This window comes from Panulirus ornatus, chromosome 58 (assembly GCF_036320965.1).
Source record: "Panulirus ornatus isolate Po-2019 chromosome 58, ASM3632096v1, whole genome shotgun sequence".
Lineage (NCBI taxonomy): Eukaryota > Metazoa > Arthropoda > Malacostraca > Decapoda > Palinuridae > Panulirus > Panulirus ornatus.
In genome coordinates, this window is record NC_092281.1 from 28245256 (window position 1) to 28267666 (window position 22411).

At 40.0% G+C, this 22411-nt stretch overlaps 1 protein-coding gene and 1 long non-coding RNA gene across 2 annotated transcripts in view; one reads left to right on the forward strand and one right to left on the reverse strand.

The window, feature by feature from the left end:
• Positions 1 to 5726, forward strand: part of LOC139766694 (Kruppel-like factor 3) — a 69525-nt gene extending 63799 nt beyond the window's left edge. Inside the window, exons 2-3 of the mRNA XM_071695616.1 lie at positions 887 to 1037; positions 1288 to 5726. Coding sequence (XP_071551717.1) covers positions 887 to 1037; positions 1288 to 1417 — 281 coding nt within the window. The 3' untranslated portion in view covers positions 1418 to 5726. The remainder of the gene's footprint in view (positions 1 to 886; positions 1038 to 1287) is intronic.
• The window catches only part of LOC139766695 (uncharacterized), a 33541-nt gene that overhangs the window by 3366 nt on the left and 7764 nt on the right, over positions 1 to 22411 (reverse strand). The window contains exons 2-3 of the long non-coding RNA XR_011716941.1: positions 6334 to 6489; positions 2837 to 2882 (exon numbers count right to left, since the gene is read on the reverse strand). This is a non-coding gene — a long non-coding RNA (uncharacterized lncRNA). The remainder of the gene's footprint in view (positions 1 to 2836; positions 2883 to 6333; positions 6490 to 22411) is intronic.

Genomic DNA, 22411 nt, shown 5'->3' on the forward strand with positions numbered 1-22411 from the left:
ACACACAGTGTGATGCTCCTCCATCGCTTTGTTGGCAGTAATCGCAATTATTTCTGTAAAATCATGTCTTCATATTTAATTAAAAAAAAAAAATGACGTATAAACTCATGTTTACTTGGAAACTCTGAAACCACCATAAGGTACACACCTACACTGTAACACACTGTTATCCATAAGTCTTCACTGGTATGTAACTGAACTACGCAGAAGCCATCAGTATTTCCATCATTATAATGATACTACGTAGGCATATTGCATAACGCTGGACTGTCCTTAAGAGATATAATTGTTAATTCTTAAACCTACAAGGTTATGTGATGAAATGTTTTAAAATAAATTATTCAGTATCAGAATATAGGTACGAAACCACACCCAAAAACAAAATAGGCAGCACTAATCGTCCACTCTCGTCCCACTATGCTTGTCACTTTCTACAGCAGTAATCAGAACGGGGCGTAGGTGGCTGGCTAGCTGTACCTCTTCCCCAACCTCCAACGCCATCGTCCAACACTCCTGATCCCGTTTCTTCTGGGCCTTCAGCTTTCACTTATTTTGCGCCCATCATTGTAGGCTGTCAATGATTTAGAATAAAATTCCGTTTTTTTTTTCCAGAAACGATTAAATGGTAAAACGTTTTTTTGTTGCGTTATCTGTTATGAGGAAAAACATTAGTTTTCGGAAATACTTTTTTTTTTTATTTCGCCACTGCCGTTACTGTATTACTCATCACTTTCTAATATCGGTACATAGGTGCACACGCTTCTATAAAGATCGTTCAGTACTGAGCATTCAGTAGTTTTAAATAGATTATCATATATGCTTAAATTACTTGTGTTTCGAAAATACATTAAAACATCCATATCTGATTCAAGTATTTGACTTGCAGGAGAGCGACCCTTTGAATGCACATGGCCGACTTGCCGCAAGAGGTTCGCCCGCAGTGACGAGTTGGCGCGACACACCAGGACCCACACGGGGGAAAAGAACTTTGTCTGCCCAGTCTGCCAAAAACGGTTTATGCGGTCAGATCACCTCAGGTAAATTTGTTTGATTTTTCTGTACAGTAAGTAGTAGAGTAAAAAAAAAAATTTAATTTGTAAGATTTTTGAAATATGACTCTGAATCATCTAACCCATTTACTTTGTTTTCATATCAAGATTAATATACTTTGAGAAACTATTGATACCGTAATACATATACAGTGAAAAATACAATACTGTATGTTTTCTAAATTTTTAATTTCTTTTTTCTTAATACGCAATTTTTAATGTTTATTTCACTTTACAGCAAACACGCGCGGCGTCACCCAGATTTTGACCCTGCACTGCTTCGGCAGCGACGTCATGCCCTACCTCCAGTGACCACCTCTCCATCTCCCGCTGTTACTTCGGACAGTGAGGAACCTAGTTCACCTTGAGGTCTGTCAGACATAGGATGTGTTTCAAAGCTGCTGCCGTCTCTGTGCCACAAGCGGACCTTTTGCTGCACAGTACAAAGTGGCGTTATTTTCCAGCGCTGCAACCTCATGAGGGGTGTTAGGGCGTTGTAGTGGTGCAAAGAGGACCAAAATGGGATTGTTTAGGTTATTTTGTGGTGAGATGTACGTTGAATCCACCCACTAAACGTTCAATCCACCCACTTACTTATTTGTAAATAATGTTCTTCGAAAGTTAAAAGGCTCTACCCACTCAGGTCTGTGAGGCATACCACACAAAACCTATAATTGCTCAGCATTACGTATTGAAGTGCAACATAATGTAACGGTGATCAGTGTCGTGTATCATCTGTGCACATGCTTTCATCGGCTCAAAACAGATGTGATGTATATATATTTTACATGAAACAGTTAATGATGCTCTTTTTGATATATAATGTATTTTTAATTGTGTTCCATGACTTATGGGAGTATCACAGTTGTGTCTTGTAACTCAGATTCATATACATATCTTATAAATAGGTTCAAATTGTAATCATATGCACATGTATATGTATACCTATGTATTCCTCATGTATGAGTGTATGATCCTCTATATCCATTTGAAGCACTATAGAAAACCATCATGGGAAAAACTTGAGCGACAGTGAAACAGTGGACCCAGCCAAATACCAATCACTTGGTCTTCATATAATACAGGGTTATTAGATAATCGGATGTGTTACCCTAAACTGTGTACAAGATGTTTGTGTGATGCAGCCAGCAAGACCGAGCCTGTGGAGCTCATGCCAGGAGATTTATATATTATATAAAATAACATGCTGATTCCTCTATAGGTAATGTCTGTTGGCTATCTCACATGTCTTATTTTCCAGGTCATTTCAGTACACAAAAGTTAATGTCAGTTTTACCAGTAAATGCAATTTTTATAATTACCAGTACAAAGAGCATCATTGTATAAGTCCTATATTATATTGCAGTGAAACTACTCACTCAGATTGGCTTTCCACAAGCTTATGCTTTCAAGCTCTTTAGTTTTCATGTTTACTTCAGTGAACTAAAAAAACATAAGTTGTTTGAGACATTAACTTTAATGTGCTGAGTAGGACAGGTTGTAGTACTTTACCTGGTGCTATAAAGTGCCTTAGATGGTTGGAGCACCAATGTTCCCAGACTCGATATCATCCCTGTGTGTAAGATGTGTGTCCAGTCAATATCCTTCCCAACTCATCCTCTTCTTTCATCCTCTCCATCCCCTCTCCTTTGTGTTAGTTAAGGTAGTATTGCCTTAGTATGTGCATACTACCCAAGAATTCATATGTTTAATGTTAGGCATTATTTATCCATATATACTGTATTTCATGTATTCATGTATCGCACACTTAATATTATGTTACATACCTCTCACTGTGTTCCTGTGAAGGCGCGCCACTTTTGAGATGTCGGACTGGAATGCAAAAAAGAATAATTCCTGGGCAACATTTTAGTGACCAGTTCTTATCAACAACATTTGGCATTAGTTACTTGCCAATAAAGCACATTTGTCATCTATGCTCTTACTTGTTTGAGGCCATGGGAGGTAACTAAGTGAAGCCCAGTATAGAGATAAACTTTTCTTACTATGGAGGATAAAATGATGACAGCTTTTAGTAATACAAAAGGGGTAAATATTGTATTTTACATATTTGATTGTTCACACACACATACACACACACACACACACACACACACACATATATATATATATATATATATATATATATATATATATATATATATATATATAAGATACACTTTCCTGCCCCAGGATCTCCTGTGAGGCTCCTTCAGCACTCAGGAAGTCTACTAAGTGGGACCACAGCTCAAGAAGTGTGGTTCTGTGTGTATGTCTTTTGTCATGTGAGTGCAGGATAATTGAGGACAATTCTGTCTTTAGTATGGAAGTGGCATCTTGGGCATAGTTGAGTGATATGCTAAATTGGTGTTTGTAATGTTGGACAGATTGATGGAGTCCAGAATGCAGACAAGAAAGTGTAACTCATACATACCTGTGGAAAATGTAGTTTTAGACAGGTGTACTTCTGGTAAAGTGAAGTTAGACTATGATGGGAGGCCAGTTTTAGTCTTTGTCAAGTCATTACAGCGTTTGCTTTGTTGATACATGTTTGCTGGGGCAGAGGAGCTCTTAGTTTAGGTTGATAAAGTTTTAAGCAAGTGTAAGCTTTTTGTTCTTACTTGGATGATGGTGTCTGGTTGCATGACAGGTGGGGTCTAGTGTTGTAAAAAGCTGAGAAGCATACTGAAGTGAGATTGTATGTGAATTTTTTTTTTATTGTGCAGGTGCTGAAAGTTTGTGATTGATAGGCAGCTGGTGATTGTTCTGAGTACTGTGTTTTGTGTGGTTTGCAGCTTTGTTATGTTTGCTTTTGATATGGTGAATGACTGGCTGTATCATCCTCAGTTGGCTAAAGGAAGTACAGTCCTGTCATGGAACTTCTTGCTCAAAAGAAGTCCATCATTTCCTTGCTTCTAAGTATAGTACAGCCTTGAAGCTGCAGGAGCCTAAAAATACAGTTTTGGGGTATATAATAATAATGATAATACTTTAATAATGTCTGTCAATCTATAAATATGTACATGCATACAGAGAAAGACAGTAATATTTTGTTAATTACCAAAAGCTGCCAGTCAGATGTCTACAAATTCATGCTCGTTATTTGCAGTGTCCTATCTCAGACTTCAAGACAGCGTGTGTGTCTAGTCACTACAGGGCCTACCATAGAAAATGTAAAGCAGAAAGTGAAAGCCTGGGCAATAATTGTACTTACTCTTACTGAAATTTAAGATATATCTTTAACTTACTAAAAGTTAAAGGAAAGGCCTTCGCCCATGTTTTATGTAATCTATGGATGTGAAGCCGGCACAGTGTTTATTGATAAAACCTCAACTGTAGTGCCATATGATTAAGTAGGGTGAGCATTTGTATGGCCAGTGGCCAAGTAATTAATGTTATCCTCACTTGTATTGAAAAAACAGTCTTGTCTACTGCTAACAAAGTTCAATGGTATAGTGGGCTTAGACCAGTAGTTACTCTCATAATAGATTCTGAGAATGTGTCTGGTGTGATGATTCATCACTACAAAAGAAAATTTCTGCCAAACACTTTGTTTATTTTAGTAAATGCAACTTAGAGTATTGATATTCATTCATTTCATCTAGTATGAATATAAAGGCAACCATGTCCTCCATCTAGCACCTTCAAGATGAGGTATGCTAAGTTGTAACTACTATATGTGATCTTCTGTATACCCTATCAAGAGTAGAGTACTTATTTTCAGTACTTAAAAAATATATATAACATCAGTATAGCCAAATCACTTACAGTAGTTCATATTTATGTTACATGACTGACAAAAAGTAGATAAGAATAGTTAGGTTTATGGCAACATCATAAAGTTGTTCCAGTTTCTGTCATAAAGTGTTTGTTAATCTTTGGAAATCTAGCCCAGTGTAAACAAAGCTACATAAACATAGGGCTAGTGAATGGCTTCTATTTCCTGCCCTGTGTTCCATGGGTCTCAATTAAGTGTTGCTTTTAATTCACTTTGTACAAAAGACATTTAAGTGATTTTAATGCATTCATTTAATTAAGAAAGGTTGTTCATTTATTATATGTGTTCTTTAGTAAGGAAAAAAAAAAATCCTGAAACTCATGTTCATTGGAGTCAAGGAAAGTACTGTTCTGATTTGCCAACTACAGCTTCCTCCAGTTACTGTTCTTACAATCGACTTAAGTAGAGATCATCAAAAAAATAAAGTTAAAAGAGGTTTTAAATATCTACACTTGATATTAAGTTATGTAAAGACCATTTCGTAATAACACAACTGGAGTGGTCTGAATGACCTGTGGGCTGTAGTAAGGAGGTTAAATCAAGCCAACTGATATATTCACAAAGGACAAGGCACATATTTAATTCTACTATATGAAACTACTGTTCTATTACTCTACTTTACTGTACATATTGTTGTTCAGTTTAAAATCAGTTTACTTCATGCACACCAACATAATCATCATTCATATCTTGGGTAATGTGAATATGCCAGATGACTTTAAATATGTCTCCAGAACATGACCCAACCCGAATGTTATCCTAAGAAGTCTTTCATAATGCACTTTCCAGAGCGAATATTTTTGAGGGGAGCTAATTTGTGTCATCACGCCAAAAATGGTTTGTTTCTTAACACTGAAGACATGTCAAAATGGTTCTGTAAATAAAAAGATATTATGTAACTGTGTTTTTATCATACACCAACTTGAATCCCTTTTTCTAATATCTCCTTGCATTAATTTTTCATGAATAATGTACAAACATGAAGAAAAGCCCTCATTTGCTCATATCAATTCTCATGCTGTCATATGCAATGCACTGAAGCAACAAGCCCTATCCACAACCAGGCCCTAAAGACTTTTCCATGGTTCCCTAGTGCTTCATATGCCCACATCATTCTAATTCATTCTATCCTGTGCACACCTTTCACTCTCTTCCATATTCAGGCCATGAACAATCAAAATCTTTTTCACTCCATCCTTCCCTCTTTGATTTGTTCCCCTTCACCTTAAACCCACATACATCCTCTTCGTCCACATCTTTACAATCATTCTTTCTAAATGTCCAAAACCATTTCAATGCATCCTCTTCATCTCTCTCAACCATACTCTTCTTATTACCACACTTTTCTCTTATCCTATTGTAATATTACTTTTGTGATCAACCCTCTTCACACTTCAGATTGTTCTTAGACATTTTATTTCCAACATTTGCACCTTCCTTTGTAAATTCTCATCTACCTTCCATAACTTGCATCTATACAACATGATATCATTTAGACTACTATACCTTTAAACATACTTGTCCTTCAACATTCCTGTAGAAAAACTTCATCTTCCTTCACACACTTATTTTTCCTATGAATCCTCTTTATCAATACTTCTCAAGCAAGCACTAAATATTCCTTTGGTTTTCTAATAAATCTTGACATGTTAATCCTTCAAACTGGAAAAGAAAAAGAAAAATTCCCTTAGTAAAGAAAATAAGAATAATTAAAGAGATCTCTATTCTTCTCTGCAATGTACAGCTCCTATCAGAGAAGTGGTAGCATTTTCCTCATAGAAATGGCACATGCATCCATATGCATAATACTAAATTACAGTCTCAAAATCAGAACTAAGAAATAAGTCTCATCTCAAGATGTACACTTTCTTAATCATCAATAGTTTACATATCCAATAGGTTTCAATTTGGCAATAAGAAGGAAAAGAGCAAAATAAAACTACAAATTCTCTTTCTTTTGAGATAGCATGACTCAAGTTTAGAATTGTCTTCTGACAAAGTGTAAATGTAAACTGACTGTATTTTTGCACATAAAAATGCAGTGCATCCCTCTTACCCAACTTCACAGTTAAGGATACGAAGGCATTCCATGACTGTACATCCACAAGCTTCAAGATAAAATGCCACTTTGGTACTCGGGAAGAATGCATGCATCAAAAGTCATATTAAAAACCATAACATCCAATACAATATGTATTTCTTCCCTATCCCTGGGGGACAGGAGAGAAAATATTTCCCACGCATTCCCTGCATGTCGTAGAAGGCGACTAAAGGGGATGGGAGCAAAGGGCTAGATACCCTCCCCTCCTTGTATTTTAACTTTCTAAAAGGGGAAACAGAAGAAGTCATGCAGGGGAGTCATCCTCCTCGAAGGCTCAGATTGGGGTGTCTAAATGTGTGTGGATGTAAACAAAAGAAAAAAAGAGAGATAGGCAGTATGTCTGAGGAAAGGAACCTGGATGTTTTGGCTCTGAGTGAAACTAAGCTCAAGGGTAAAGGTGAAGAGTGGTTTGGGTATGTCATGGGAGTAAAGTCAGGGGTTGGTGATAGGACAAGAGCAAAGGAAAAAGTAGCACTACTCCTGCAGCAGGAGTTGTGGGAGTATGTGATAGAGTTTAAGAAAGTAAACTCGAGATCGATATGGATAAAACTGAAAGTGGATGGAAAGAGATGGGTGATTATTGGTGCCTATGCACTTGGTCATGAGAAGAAAGATCATGAGAAGCAAGTGTTTTGGAAGCAGCTGAGTGAGTGTGTTAGCAGCTTTGATGCCCGAGACCGGGTTATAGTGATGGGTGATTGGAATGCAAAGGTGAGTAATGTGGCAGTTGAGGGTATAATTGGTGTAAATGGGGCGTTCAGTGTTGTAAATGAAAATGATGAAGAGCTTCCAGATTTGTGTGCTAAAGAAGGGCTGGTGATTGGGAATACCTGGTTAAAAAAGAGATATATACATAAAGAATACATATGCAAGTAGAAGAGATGGCCAAAGAGCATTATTGGATTATGGGTCAATTAATGTGCACGTGAAAGAAAGACTTTTGGATGTTAATGTGCTCAGAAGGACAACTGGAGGGATGTCTGATCATTATCTTGTGGAGGTGAAGGTGAAGATTGGTAGAGGTTTTCAGAGAAGAAGAGAGAATGTTGGAGTGAAGAGAGTGGTGAGAGTAAGTGAGCTTGGAAAGGAGACTTGTGTGAGGAAGTACCAGGAGAGATTGAGTGCAGAATGGAAAAAAGTGAGAGCAAATAATGTAAGGGGAGTGAGAGAGGAATGGAATGTATTTAGGGAAGCAGTGATGGCTTGCACAAAAGATGCTTGTGGCATGAGAAAGGTGGGAGGAGGGCAGATTAAAGAGACTAGTGAATGGTGGGATTTTTGCAGGGAGGTAGTGCGAATGACTGGGAGATGTATAAAAGAAAGGGGCAGGTCAAGAGAAAGGGTGCAAGAGGTGAAAAAGAGGGCAAATGAGAGTTGGGGTGAAAGAGTATCATTAAATTTTAGGGAGAAGAAAAAGATGTTTTGAAAGGCAGTAAATAAAGTGCATAAGACAAAAGAACAAATGGGAACATTGGTGAAGGGGGCTAATGGGGACATAACAACAAGTAGTGGTGAAGTGAGAAGATGGAGTGAGTATTTTGAAGGTTTGGTGAATGTGTCAGATGATAGAGTGGCAGATATAAGGTGTTTTTGTCAAGGTGGTGTGCAAAGTGAGAGGGGTTATGGAGAATGGTTTGGTAAACAGAGAACAGATGGTGTATGCTTTGCGGAAAACGAAAGCCAGCAAGGCGGTGGGTTTGGATGGTATTGCAGTGGAATTTATTAAAAAAGGGGGTGACTGTATTGTTGACTGGCTGGTAAGGATATTCAATGTATGTATGGTTTATGGTGAAGTGCCTGAGGATTGGCTGAATGCATGTATAGTGCCACTGTACAAAGGCAAAGGGGATAAAGGTGAGTGTTCAAATTACAGAGGTATGTTTGTTGAGTATTCCTGGGAAATTATATGGGAGGGTATTAATTGAGAAGGTAAAGACATGTACAGAGCATCAGATTGGGGAAGAGCGGTGTGGCTTTAGAAGAGGATAAGGATGTATGGATCAGATGTTTGCTTTGAAGAATGCATGTGAGAAATACTTAGAAAAACAGATGGATTTGCATGAAGCAATTATGGATCTGAAGAAGGCATATGATAGAGTTGATAGAGATGCTCTGTGGAAGGTATTAAGAGTACAGGGTGTGGGAGGTATGCTGCTAGAAGCAGTGAAAAGTTTTTATCAAGGATGTAAGGCATGTGTACAAGTAGGAAGAGAGAAAAGTGTTTGGTTCCCAGTGAATGTCAGTTCGCAGAAGGGGGAAGGGGTGCGTGATGTCTCCATGGTTGTCTAATTCGTTTATGGATGGGGTTGTTTAGAGAGGTGAATGCAAGATTTTGGAGAGGGGCAATTATGCAGTCTGTGTGGATGAGAGGGCTTGGGAAGTGGGTCAGTTGTTGTTCGCTGATGTACAGTGGTAGCTGATTCAGGTGAGAAACTGCAGAAGTTGGTGACTGAGTTTGGTAAAGTGTGTGAAAGAAGAAAGCTGAGAGTAAATGTGAATAAGAGCAAGATTATTAGGTTCAGTAGGGTTGAGGGACAAGTAAATTGGGAGGTAAGTTTGAATGGAGAAAAACTGGAAAGAATGAAGTGTTTCAGGTATCTGGGAGTGGATTTAACAGCGGATGAAACCATGGAAGCAGAAGTGAGTCACAGTGGGTGGGGGGGGGGGGGGGGGGGGGGGGTGGGGGATCTGGGAGCATTGAAGAATGTGTGGATGTCCAGAATGTTATCTTGGAGAGCAAAAATGGGTATGTTTGAAGGAATAGTGGTTCCAAAAATGCTATATGGTTGCAAGGCATTGGCTATAGACAGGGTTGTGCAGAGGGGATGGATGTGTTGGAAATGAAATGTGTGAGGACAACATATGGTGTGAGGTGGTTAGATCGAGTAAGTGATGAAAGGGTAAGAGAGAGATGTGGTAATAAAAAGTGTGGTTGAGGTAGCAGAAGAGGGTGTATTGAAATGGTTTGGTCACATGGAGAGAATGAATGAGGAAAGATTGACAAAGAGGATATATGTGTCAGAGGTGGAGGGAACAAGGAGAAGTGGGAGACCAAACTGTAGGCAGAAGGATGGAGTGAAAATGATTATGAGCAATCAAGGCCTGAATATACAGGAGGGTGAAAGGCATGCAAGGAATAGAGTGAATTGGAACAATGTGGTATACTGGGGTTGATGTGCTGTCAATGGATTGAACCAGGGCATGTGAAGCATTTGGGGTAAACCATGCGAAGTTTTGTGGGGCCTGGATGTGGAAAGGGAGCTGTGGTTTCAGTGCTTTACATATGACACCTAGAGACTGAATGTGAACGAATATGGCCTTTGTTATCTTTCTGTAGCACTACCTCGCTCCTGCACTGGGGGAGTGGGGTGTCATTTCACGTGTGGCGGGGTGGCGGTGGGAATGGATGAAAGCAACAAGTATGAATATGTACATGTGCATATATGTATATGTCTGTGTATGTATATCTATGTATACATCAAATGTATAGGTATGTATGTGTGCATGTGTGGGTGCTTATGTATATACATGTGTATGTGGGAGGGTTGGGCCATTCTTTAGTCTGTTTCCTTGCACTACCTTGCTAACGAGGGAGACAGCGACTAAGTAGGTGTGAAGTGAGGAGATGGAGTGAGTATCTTGAAGGTTTGTTGAATGAGTTTGATGATATAGTAGCAGATATAAGGTGTTTTGGTCAAAATGGTGTGCGAAGTGAGAGGGTCAGGAAGAATGATTTGGTAAATAGAGAAAAGGTAGTGAAAGCTTTGCGGAAGATGAAAGCTGGCAAGGCGGCGGGTTTGGATGGCATTGCAGTGGAATTTATTAAAAAAGGGGGTGGCTGTGTTGTTGACTGGTTGGTGAGGATATTCAATGTATGTATGGTTCATGGTAAAGTGCCTGAGGATTGGTGGAATGCATGCATAGTGCCACTGTATAAAGGCAAAGGGGATAAAGGTGAGCGTTCAAATTACAGAGGTATAAGTTTGTTGAGTATTCCTGGGAAATGATATGGGAGGGTGTTGACTGAGAGGGTAAAGGCATGTACAGAACACTAGCTTGGGAAGAGCAGTGTGGTTTCAGAAGTGGCTGAGGATGTGTGGATCAGGTGTTTGCTGTGAGGAATGTATGTGAGAAATACTCCAAAAAACAGATGGATTTGTATGTAGCATGTCTGGATCTGGATAAGGCATACAATAGAGTTGTACTGAAATGGTTTGTTCACATGGAGAGAATGAGTGAGGAAAGATTGACAAAGAGGATATATGTGGCAGAGGAAAAGGGAATGAGAAGTGGGGGACCAAATTGGAGGTGGAAGGATGGAATGAAAAAGATTTTGAGTGATTGGGGCCTGAACATACAGGAGGGTGAAAGGCGTGCAAGGAATAGAGTGAATTGGACGATATGGTATACCAGGGTCGACATGCAGTCAATGGATTGAACCAGGGCATATGAAGCATCTGGGGTAAACCATGGAAAGTTTTGTGAGGCCTGGATGTGGAAAGGGAACTGTGGTTTGTGTGCATTACATAAGGCAGCTAGAGACTGAATGTGAACAAATGTGGCCTTTGTTGTCTTTTCCTAGTGTTACCTCGCACATGCGCGCAGGGGAGGGAGGTACCATTTCATGTGTGGTGGGATGGCAATGGGAATGAATGAAGGCAGCAACTGTGAATATGTACATGTGTATATATATGTATATGTCTGTGTATGTATATGTATGTATACATGAAATGTATAGTTATGTATATGTGTGTGTGTGTGTGTGTGTGTGTGTGTGTGTGTGTGTGTGTGTGTGTGTGGGCATTTATGTATAATACATGTGTATGTGGGTGGGTTGGGCCATTCTTTCATCTGTTCTGTTTCCTTGCGCTACCTCACTAACAGGGAGACAGTGACTAAGTATAATAAAAAGAAATTAAAAAAAATGTTTTGGAAGGAGGTAAATAAAGTGAGTAAGACAAGAGAACAAATGCGAACATAGGTGGAGGGGGCTAATGGGGAGGTAATAAAAAGTAGAGGTGAAGTGAGATGGGGTGAGTATTCTGAAGGTTTGTTAAGTGTGTTTGATGATAGAGTGGCAGATATAGGGTGTTTTGGTCGAAGTGGCATGCGAAGTGAAAGGGTCAGGGAGAATGGTTTGGTAAACAAAGAAGAGGTAGTCAAAGCTTAGCGGAAGATGAAAGCTGGCAAGGCAGCGGGCTTGGATGGTACTGCTGTGGAATTTATTAAAAAAGGGGGTGACTGTGTTGTTGACTGGTTGGTAAGGATATTCAATGTATGTATGGATCATGGTGAAGTGCCTAAGGATTGGCAGAATGCATGCATAGTGCCACAGTATAAAGGCAAAGGGGATAAAGGTGAGTGTTCAAATTACAGTGGTACAAGTTTGTTGAGTATTCCTGGGAAATTATATGGGAGGGTATTGACGGAGAGGGTAAAGGCACGTAGAGAGCACCAGCTTAGGGAAGAGCAGTGTGGTTTCAGAAGTGGAAGAGGATGTGTGGATCAGGTGTTTGCTTTGAAGAATGTATGTGAGAAATACTTTGAAAAACAGATGGATTTGTACATAGCATTTCTGGATCTGGATAAGGCATATGATAGAGTTGATAGAAATACTTTATGTAAGGTATTAAGAGTATATGGTGTGGGAGGTAAGTTGCTAGAAGCAGTGAAAAGTTTTATCAAGGATATATGGCATATGTACAAGTAGGAAGAGAGGACAGTGATTGTTTCCCAGTGAATGTCGGTTTGCGTCAGGGGTGCATGATCTCTCCATGGCTGTTTAATTTGTATATGGATGGGGTTGTTAGGGAGGTGACTGCAAGAGTTTTGGGGAGAGGGGCAAGTATGTAGTCTGTTGTGGATGAGAGGGCCTGGGAAGTGAGTCAGTTGTTGTTTGCTGGTGATACAGCGCTGGTGGCTGATTCAGGTGAGAAACTGCAGAATTTGGTGAATGAGTTTGGAAGAAAGTGTGAAAGAAGAAAGTTGAGAGTAAATGTGAATAAGAGCAAGGTTTTAGGTTCAGTAGGGTTGAGGGAGAAGTTACTTGGGAGGTAAGTTTGAATGGAGAAAAGCTGGAGGATGTGAAGTGTTTTAGATATCTGGGAGTGGATTTAGCAGCGGATGGGACCATGGAAGCAGAAGTGAGTCACAGGGTGGGGGAGGGGGTGAAGGTTCTGGGAGCGTTAAAGAATATGTGGAAGGCGAGAATGTTATCTCAGAGAGCAAAAATGGGTATGTTTGAAGGAATAGTGGTTCGAATAATGTTATATGGTTGAGAGGTGTGGGCTAAAGATAGGGTTGTGCAGAAGTGGGTGGATGTGTTGGAAATGAAATGTTTGAGAACAACATGTGGTGTGAGGTGGTTTGATCAAGTAAGTAATGAAATGGTAAGAGAGATGTGTGGTAATAAATAGAGTGTAGTTGAGAGAGCAGAAGAGGGTGTATTGAAATGCTTTGGTCACATGGAGAGAATGAGTGAGGAAAGATTGACCAAGAGGATATATGTGTCAGAGGTGGAGGGAATGAGAAGTGGAAGACCAAATGTGGAGGTGGAAGGATGGAATGAAAAAGATTTTGAGTGACCAGGACCTGAACATACAGGAGGGTGAAAGGCATGCAAGGAATAGAGTGAATTGGAACGATGTGGTATACCTGGGTCGGCATGCTGTCAATGGATTGAACTAGGGCATGTGACACGTCTGGGGTAAACCATGGAAAGTTTTGTGTGGAGAGGAAGCTGTGATTTCAGTGCATTACACATGACACCTACAGACACTGTGAACAAATGTGGCCTTTGTTGTCTTTTCCTAGTGCTACCTCACATGCGCGGGGGGAGGCGGTGCCATTTCATGTGTGACGGGGTGGCAACAGGAATGGATGCAGGCAGCAAGTGTGGATGTGTACACATGTATATATGTATATCTCTGTGTATGTATACCCTGAAATATACAGGTACGTATATGTGCATGTGTGGGCGTTTATGTACATACATGTGTATGTGAGTGGTTGGGCCATTCTTTCATCTGTTTCCTTGTGCTACCTCTCTAACATGGGAGACAGCAATTAAGTATAATAAAATATAATAATATAATAAAATATAATGTATGTGAGAAACACTTAGAAAAGCAAATGGATTTGTATGTAGCATTTATGGATCTGGAGAAGGCATATGATAGAGTTGACAGAGATGCTCTGTGGAAGGTTTTAAGAATATATGGTGTGGGAGGCAAGTTGTTAGAAGCAGTGAAAAGTTTTTATCGAGGATGTAAGGCATGTGTACGTGTAGGAAGAGAGGAAAGTGATTGGTTCTCTGTGAATGTAGGTTTGCGGCAGGGGTGTGTGATGTCTCCATGGTTGTTTAATTTGTTTATGGATGGGGTTGTTAGGAAGGTGAATGCAAGAGTTTTGGAAAGAGGGGCAAGTACGCAGTCCATTCTGGATGAGAGAGCTTGGGAAGTGAGTCAGTTGTTGTTCGCTGATGATACAGCGCTGGTGGCTGATTCATGTGAGAAACTGCAGAAGCTGGTGACTGAGTTTGGTAAAGTGTGTGAAAAAAGAAAGTTAAGAGTAAATGTGAATAAGAGCAAGGTTATTAGGTACAGTAGGGTTGAGGGGCAAGTCAATTGGGAGGTAAGTTTGAATGGAGAAAAACTGGAGGAAGTAAAGTGTTTTAGATATCTGGGAGTGGATCTGGCAGTGGATGGAACCATGGAAGCGGAAGTGAATCATAGGGTGGGGGAGGGGGCAAAAATTCTGGGAGCCTTGAAGAATGTTTGGAAGTCGAGAACATTATCTCGGAAAGCAAAAATGGCTATGTTTGAAGGAATAGTAGTTCCAACAATGTTGTATGGTTGCGAGGCGTGGGCTATGTATAGAGTTGTGCGCAGGAGGGTGGATGTGCTGGAAATGAGATGTTTGAGGACAATATGTGGTGTGAGGTGGTTTGATTGAGTAAGTAATGTAAGGGTAAGAGAGATGTGTGGAAATAAAAAGAGTGTGGTTGAGAGAGCAGAAGAAGGTGTTTTGAAATGGTTTGGTCACATGGAGAGAATGAGTGAGGAAAGATTGACCAAATGGATATATGTGTCAAAGGTGGAGGGAACAAGGAGAAGTGGGAGACCAAATTGGAGGTGGAAAGATGGAGGGAAAAAGATTTTGAGTGATCGGGACCTGAACATGCAGGAGGTTGAAAGGCGTGCAAGGAATAGAGTGAATTGGAACGATGTGGTATACCGGAGTCGACGTGCTGTCAATGGATTGAACCAGGGCATGTGAAGCGTCTGGGGTAAACCATGGAAAGTTGTGTGGGGCCTGGATGTGGAAAGGGAGCTGTGGTTTCGATGCATTATTACATGACAGCTAGAGACTGAGTGTGAACGAATGGGGCCTTTGGTGTCTTTTCCTAGCGCTACCTCGCACACATGAGGGGGGAGGGGGTTGTTATTCCATGTGTGGCGAGGTGGCGATGGGAACAAATAAAGGCAGACAGTATGAATTATGTACATGTGTATATATGTGTGTCTTTGTGTGTATATATATGTGTACATTGAGATGTATAGGTATGTATATTTGCGTGTGTGGACGTGCATGTATATACATGTGTATGTGGGCGGGTTGGGCCATTCTTTCGTCTGTTTCCTTGCGCTACCTCGCTAATGCGGGAGACAGCGACAAAGCAAAATAAATAAATAAATAAAAATAATATATTTTTTCATACTTGATCATTGTTTCCTGCATTAGTGAGGTAGCACTAAGAACAGATGAAGAAAGGCTGCATTTGCTCATATCCAATCCCTAGCTGACATGGCAATGCACCAAAACCACAACCCCTATCCACAACAAGACCTCCTATGGATTTTTCCATGATTACCCCGGCTGCCTCATATGCCCTGGTTCATTCCAGTGACAGCACATCAATTCCTATTCTCATAATGTCATGCCTAAAAAATGTTTGCCAAACAAGAACAAAAACAAAAAAAACAAAGACGAGAAATGACAATGTATACAAGCATATCAAGGAAGATGTGTGGTTACCATGGAAAGAGAGATCAGTTGAATATCCAGCCATATACATCTTTTACCTTACACAATTTTTAATCGTGGCATCAATATGTGTAAAATATTACGTGGCTATGACAGCATGTCTTTGTAAATGGATTAGCAGAAATGGAAATGTATATGTATACAGCTAAGAAAACAAGACTGATTTTTATAAATGCAAAAATAATTTAGTTGTTCACCAAATATGATTTCAATATCAGAGTGTAAAGGAGGGTCGTATTTTCTGTTTAAGCAATTCTATGGCATTCGTACGTTGATTGCTACTGATGACCAATGTGTTTTGATATCTGAATGACAAGAACCAAAGACTATGAAGAAGATACAGAACTCGACTTGTAATACAAAGCTCTTTCCCTAGTAACTGTAACACTTACTTAAAAGTTGCTACTGACAACACATAAACTCCTATATTCAAAATAACATACAGGAAAGGAATTATCCAAACAAGAACTAACAAAAAACCATAAAAAATGAAGACATGTTGGGAAGAATGGTTACATGTAACAAGCAGCATACTACAAGAATGTCTTGCAACTGGTTCTCTTTCTCATATTTTTGATATCAATAATGAGATGTATTGCAAGACGTTACTGACAGGTGATGAAAAGCCAGGAAATAAATCTACAAATGAACTTGAATGTCCACAGCTTCAAAATGACTTATATGAACTGATGAACTGGGCACATAGGTGGCAAATGAATTTCAAAATCAATAAGTGGTTTTAAATATCAGTAATAAAAGTGAAAAGGCAAGATATACTGTGAATCCTGTAGAACTGCAAAAGGTAAATGAGGAAAAACAATCTATGGTGACCTAAAACCAATCAAGCAGTGTAAAGACTGACAAAATTCTTGGATTCGTAGGTTTTATTTATCTATCTATTTTACTTTGTCGCTGTCTCCCGTGTTAGCGAGGTAGCACACGGAAACAGACAAAAGAATGGCCCAATCCACCCACATACACATGTATATACATACACGTCCACACACGTAAATATACATACTTATACATCTCAACGTATACATAAATATATACACACACAGACATATACATATGTACACATGTACATAATTCATACTGCCTGCCTTTATTCATTCCCATCACCACACCGCCACACATGAAATAACAACTCCCTACCCCCACATGTGCGCAAGGTAGCGCTAGGAAAAGACAACAAAGGCCCCATTCGTTCACACTCAGTCTCTAGCTGTCATGTATAATGCACCAAAACTACAGCTCCCTTTCAACATCCAGGCCCCACACAACTTTTCATGGTTTACCCCAGACACTTCACATGCCCTGGTTCAATCCATTGACAGCATGTCGACCCCAGTATGCCACATCGTTCCAATTCACTCTATTACTTGCATGCCTTTCACCCTCCTGCATGTTCAGGCCCCGATCACTCAAAATCTTTTTCACTCCATCTTTCCACCTCCAATTTGGTCTCCCACTTCTCCTCGTTCCCTCCACCTCCGACACATATATCCTCTTGGTCAATCTTTCCTCACTCATTCTCTACATGTGACCAAACCATTTCAAAACACCCTCTTCTGCTCTCTCAACCACACTCTTTTTATTTCCACACATCTCTCTTACCCTTACATTACTTACTCAATCAAACCACCTCACACCACATATTGTCCTTAAACATCTCCTCTCCAGCACATCCACCCTCCTGCGCACAACTCTATCTATAGCCCACGCCTCGCAACCATATAATATTGTTGGAACCACTATTCCTTTAAACATGCCCATTTTTGCTTTCCGAGATAATGTTCTCGACTTCCACACATTCTTCAACACTCCCAGAACTTTCGCTACCTCCCCCACCCTATGATTCATAGGTAGGGCCTTCAAATTGAATTCCATGGAATCAGCTTTACTCTTTACAATTCATTGGTTCATCCACGTCTTGAATATTGTGTTCAATTTTGGTCACCCTGATTAAAACAGGGCATAGACAAGATGGAGAGAGTACAGCACTGAGATACCAAGATGATTCCTGGACTGAGAAACAAATCCTAAGAGAGCAAATTAAATTACTCAAATCTATTTAGCTTGCAAAAGAGAGGGTTAAGAGGTGATCTAATGCAGGTATTCAAAATAATCATGGGCTCTGATAATCTTCAGTCTATCAAGTTACTTAAGATTTGATTCATTTGATTTTACTTGCAGTAAAGGATACAAACTCATGGGCAAAAATTTTACCTCGAATGAGAAGTTCTTTTCTTCTACAGGACTGTCAACACATAGAATGATTTGCCAATCAGTGTAGTTAAAAGCAGTACTACAGATATGTTTAAGAATAAATATATGAATTGCTTCATGTCCATGACTTACATTATTCGCACCCCTTCTGTCACAATGACATTTTGCAGGTTATTCTCTTTGAATTATCTTTATTCCTTATACCTTTTACCACACTGATATCTGTTTTTGATATTCTAAATTATCACAAACAGCCTCAAAAGGACTCAATGGTCTGGTACTGTTTGAATTCTGTTGTATATTGTTTTGACATTTCCTTTTCAAGTTTAACAGCATTCTTTTTCTTGTATTATCCCCATGGATAGGGGAAAAATACTGCCCTTGTATCTCATGTCTGTTGAAGGTGAATAAGTGGGACAGGTATAGGAGGCTGGAAAGCCTCCTCACTGTATCATCTTCCAAAAGAAGGAAGAGAGAAAGGGGCCAAGCAAGGATTTTATCTTCAAGGACTCTGGAAACTACCTCACTGATGTGTGAAACAGCAAACATATAAGGAGAGAAAATTGCACCTGAGGACAACCTACAAAGATTATAAGAAATTTTAGACTCATATATTAGCACCGTCAGTAACAAAACTTCGGCACAGCAGCTGTGTGATTAAAGTACTCTACTAATTAGCATGCACTTAGATGTTCAAGTTCTACCTACCTTAGAATAAGGTCCTATATCTTTCAGATGAAGACATGTTTCTGGTCCATATGACTGGGGAATCAAAAGGTACCAACAGTATGTGCAATGTCAAGCAAATACTTATTCCTGTACCAATGGCTACTAATAAGAGTGTGCTCTAACCATGTCAGGTGGAAAGTAACTTAAACCTGCTAAGTAATCTAATTTTTTGAATGCCTTTCCTTTTGTGAAAATATAACAGAATATTTTCCTATCCCAGGATTCCCTTCTCCTGGGCTCCCAAAGCATTCAAGAAGTGATCCATTTCCAGTGGAGGACTGCAGATCAAGAAGTGTGATGTGTGTATATACGTGTGTGGGATGAATGCAGGATAACTGAAAAGTACATATTCAGTTTATTTGTTAAGGAAGTTCCACCTTGGGAAAGTGGGTTCTTGTGCATGTTAAATGATTGTTAGTAATGTTAAAGAAATGAGTGGTGCCCAGAATGCAGATGAGAAAGTGTAACTCAAATATGCTTGGGGAATGTAGTTTTGGCTGAAGGTGTCTGATGGAGTAATTTTTATATTGGGTAGGAGGGGCAGCTGTTTAGACCTTGCTGAGTAATCACAGTGTGTATGTGTTCTGCCAAGCTTGTTTAAAAAAAAAGGATCTTTCATTACAAGTTGCTGAAGTGTGAAGCAGGGGTAAGCTTTATATTTCTGCTTGAAGCTGTTTAGTTATGGACTGGTTTGAGAGGATGAGGTATAGCTGTTGCAAAGAAATGTGTGCTAAGCATACTGAGTATGCAATCATACTGGGAGCGGGGGGCTGGAAATCCTCCCCTCTCTGTTTTTTATTTACTTTTCCAAAAGGAGGGACAGAGAAGGGGACCAGGTGAGGATATTCCCTCAAAGGTCCAGTCCTCTGTTCTTAACGCAACCTCGGTAATGCGGGAGATGGCAAATAGTATGAAAAAAAGTATATATATATATATATATATATACTCAATATTTATTTATTTATTTATTTATTATACTTTGTCGCTGTCTCCCACGTCAGTGAGGTAGCGAAAGGAAACAGACAAAAGAATGGCCCAACCCACCCACACATACATGTATATCCATGCACGTCCACACACACATATACATAGCTATACATTTCGAAAAAAAAAAGAAAAAAAAAAAAAAGAAAAAAATTTTTTTTTTTTTTTTTTTTTTTTTTTGCTTTGTCGCTGTCTCCTGCGTTTGCGAGGTAGCACAAGGAAACAGACGAAAGAAATGGCCCAACCCACCCCCATACACATGTATATACATACGTCCACACACGCAAATATACATACCTACACAGCTTTCCATGGTTTACCCCAGACGCTTCACATGCCCTGATTCAATCCACTGACAGCACGTCAACCCCGGTATACCACATCGATCCAATTCACTCTATTCCTTGCCCTCCTTTCACCCTCCTGCATGTTCAGGCCCCGATCACACAAAATCTTTTTCACTCCATCTTTCCACCTCCAATTTGGTCTCCCACTTCTCCTCGTTCCCTCCACCTCCGACACATATATCCTCTTGGTCAATCTTTCCTCACTCATTCTCTCCATGTGCCCAAACCATTTCAAAACACCCTCTTCTGCTCTCTCAACCACGCTCTTTTTATTTCCACACATCTCTCTTACCCTTACGTTACTTACTCGATCAAACCACCTCACACCACACATTGTCCTCAAACATCTCATTTCCAGCACATCCATCCTCCTGCGCACAACTCTATCCATAGCCCACGCCTCGCAACCATACAACATTGTTGGAACCACTATTCCTTCAAACATACCCATTTTTGCTTTCCGAGATAATGTTCTCGACTTCCACACATTCTTCAAGGCTCCCAGAATTTTCGCCCCCTCCCCCACCCTATAATCCACTTCTGCTTCCATGGTTCCATCCGCTGCCAGATCCACTCCCAGATATCTAAAACACTTTACTTCCTCAAGTTTTTCTCCATTCAAACTCACCTCCCAATTGACTTGACCCTCAACCCTACTGTACCTAATAACCTGAATAATCATATACTCAATGGTGTTACCAATCTCTGCTTGCACAGGAGTGCACTGCAAGTTAACAGTCAGCTAAAACAAGGTTGTCATCACTGGAACTCTGTCTTGAAACTGTGGAAGCCCCATAAAAGGGGTCCAAGGGTATCTGATTAAATCATATACTTACTTTTCTGCCCCAAGGATCCCATTCTAAGGGGTTGTCACAGGACTCAGGATATATAGTTCTTATCAAAAGAGCAAGGAATGTGTGTGTGAGTTGGAGGGAGGAGGGTGAGTGGTTCTAGTTGAAGGTAGGTTTGCAGCCAGAGTGTGTGTGATGTCACCATGGCTGTCTAATTATCTTTATTGATAGCATGGTGAGGGAGGTGAATGCAAGAGTTTTGGAGAGAGTAGGTCTGCAGTTTGTCTGGTGGGAGGGGAGAGGGGACCTGAATCTTTTGTTGTCTGATGATAACACGATGCTACTGGCAGATTTGAGTAAGAAACTGCAAAAGCTGGTGTCTGAGTCTCATACCGTCTGTAATGAGAGTGTTTAGAGTGAATGTGAATAAAAGCAACGTTACTAAGTTTAGCAGCGTAAGGACCCAGTTTAGGTGGAATATGAATTTGAATGGAGAGAACACACTGCAAGTGGGATGTTTAGAATACCTGGGAGTGATCATGGCAGTGAATGGAATTCTGTAAGTTGAAATGAGCTGTAGGGTGGGAGAGGAAGCTAAGGAACTGGGCTCATTGAGGAGTGTGTGGAAAGAGAGGTCATTGTTGGTGAGTGCAAACACTGGTATGTTTGATGGTACAGTAGTTCCAACAGTATTGTATGGACACAAGGCAAGGGCCCCAAATAAAAAAAATATGGAAGAGGGTGGATGCGTTGAAAATTTAATGTCTAAGGACAATATGTGGTGTAACAAGGGATGATCAATTAATATATGATAAGGTAAGAGACAGGCATAGTAGTAAGAGGAATATGCATGAGAAAGCAGAAGAAGGTGTACTGAAATGGTTCGGACATATAGGGGGGAAGACTACGAGTATACATATCATAAAAGGAGGAAACATGGCAAAGATTGAAACCATGGATGATGTGGAAGGATGGAGTAAGAGATGCTTCAAGTATCTGGGGCTTGATTATGCAGGAGGGTGTGAGGTATACCCTGGATAGAGTGAAACAGGCTGATGTGGTGTACAGGGGTGTGATTTGCTGTCAAAAGGATAAACCAGGTAAGCAGTCAAGAAAAGCCACGGGATGGTCTGTGGTACCTAGTTGTGGATAAGGGGCTCTGGTTTCAGTGCATTATACACCACAGGTAGAGAATGGCATTGCTGAACAGAGGTCAGAAGTAATTATGGAATACTTTTTCTTTTGTTTCTGTTTCTTGACACAAGATTACTTTCTTAGCTATAATTTACTTTACTGAATAATCATATCCATTAAGCAGTGAAGATATTTCTGTGCTTGTGCTCCTGCCAATAGGTCTG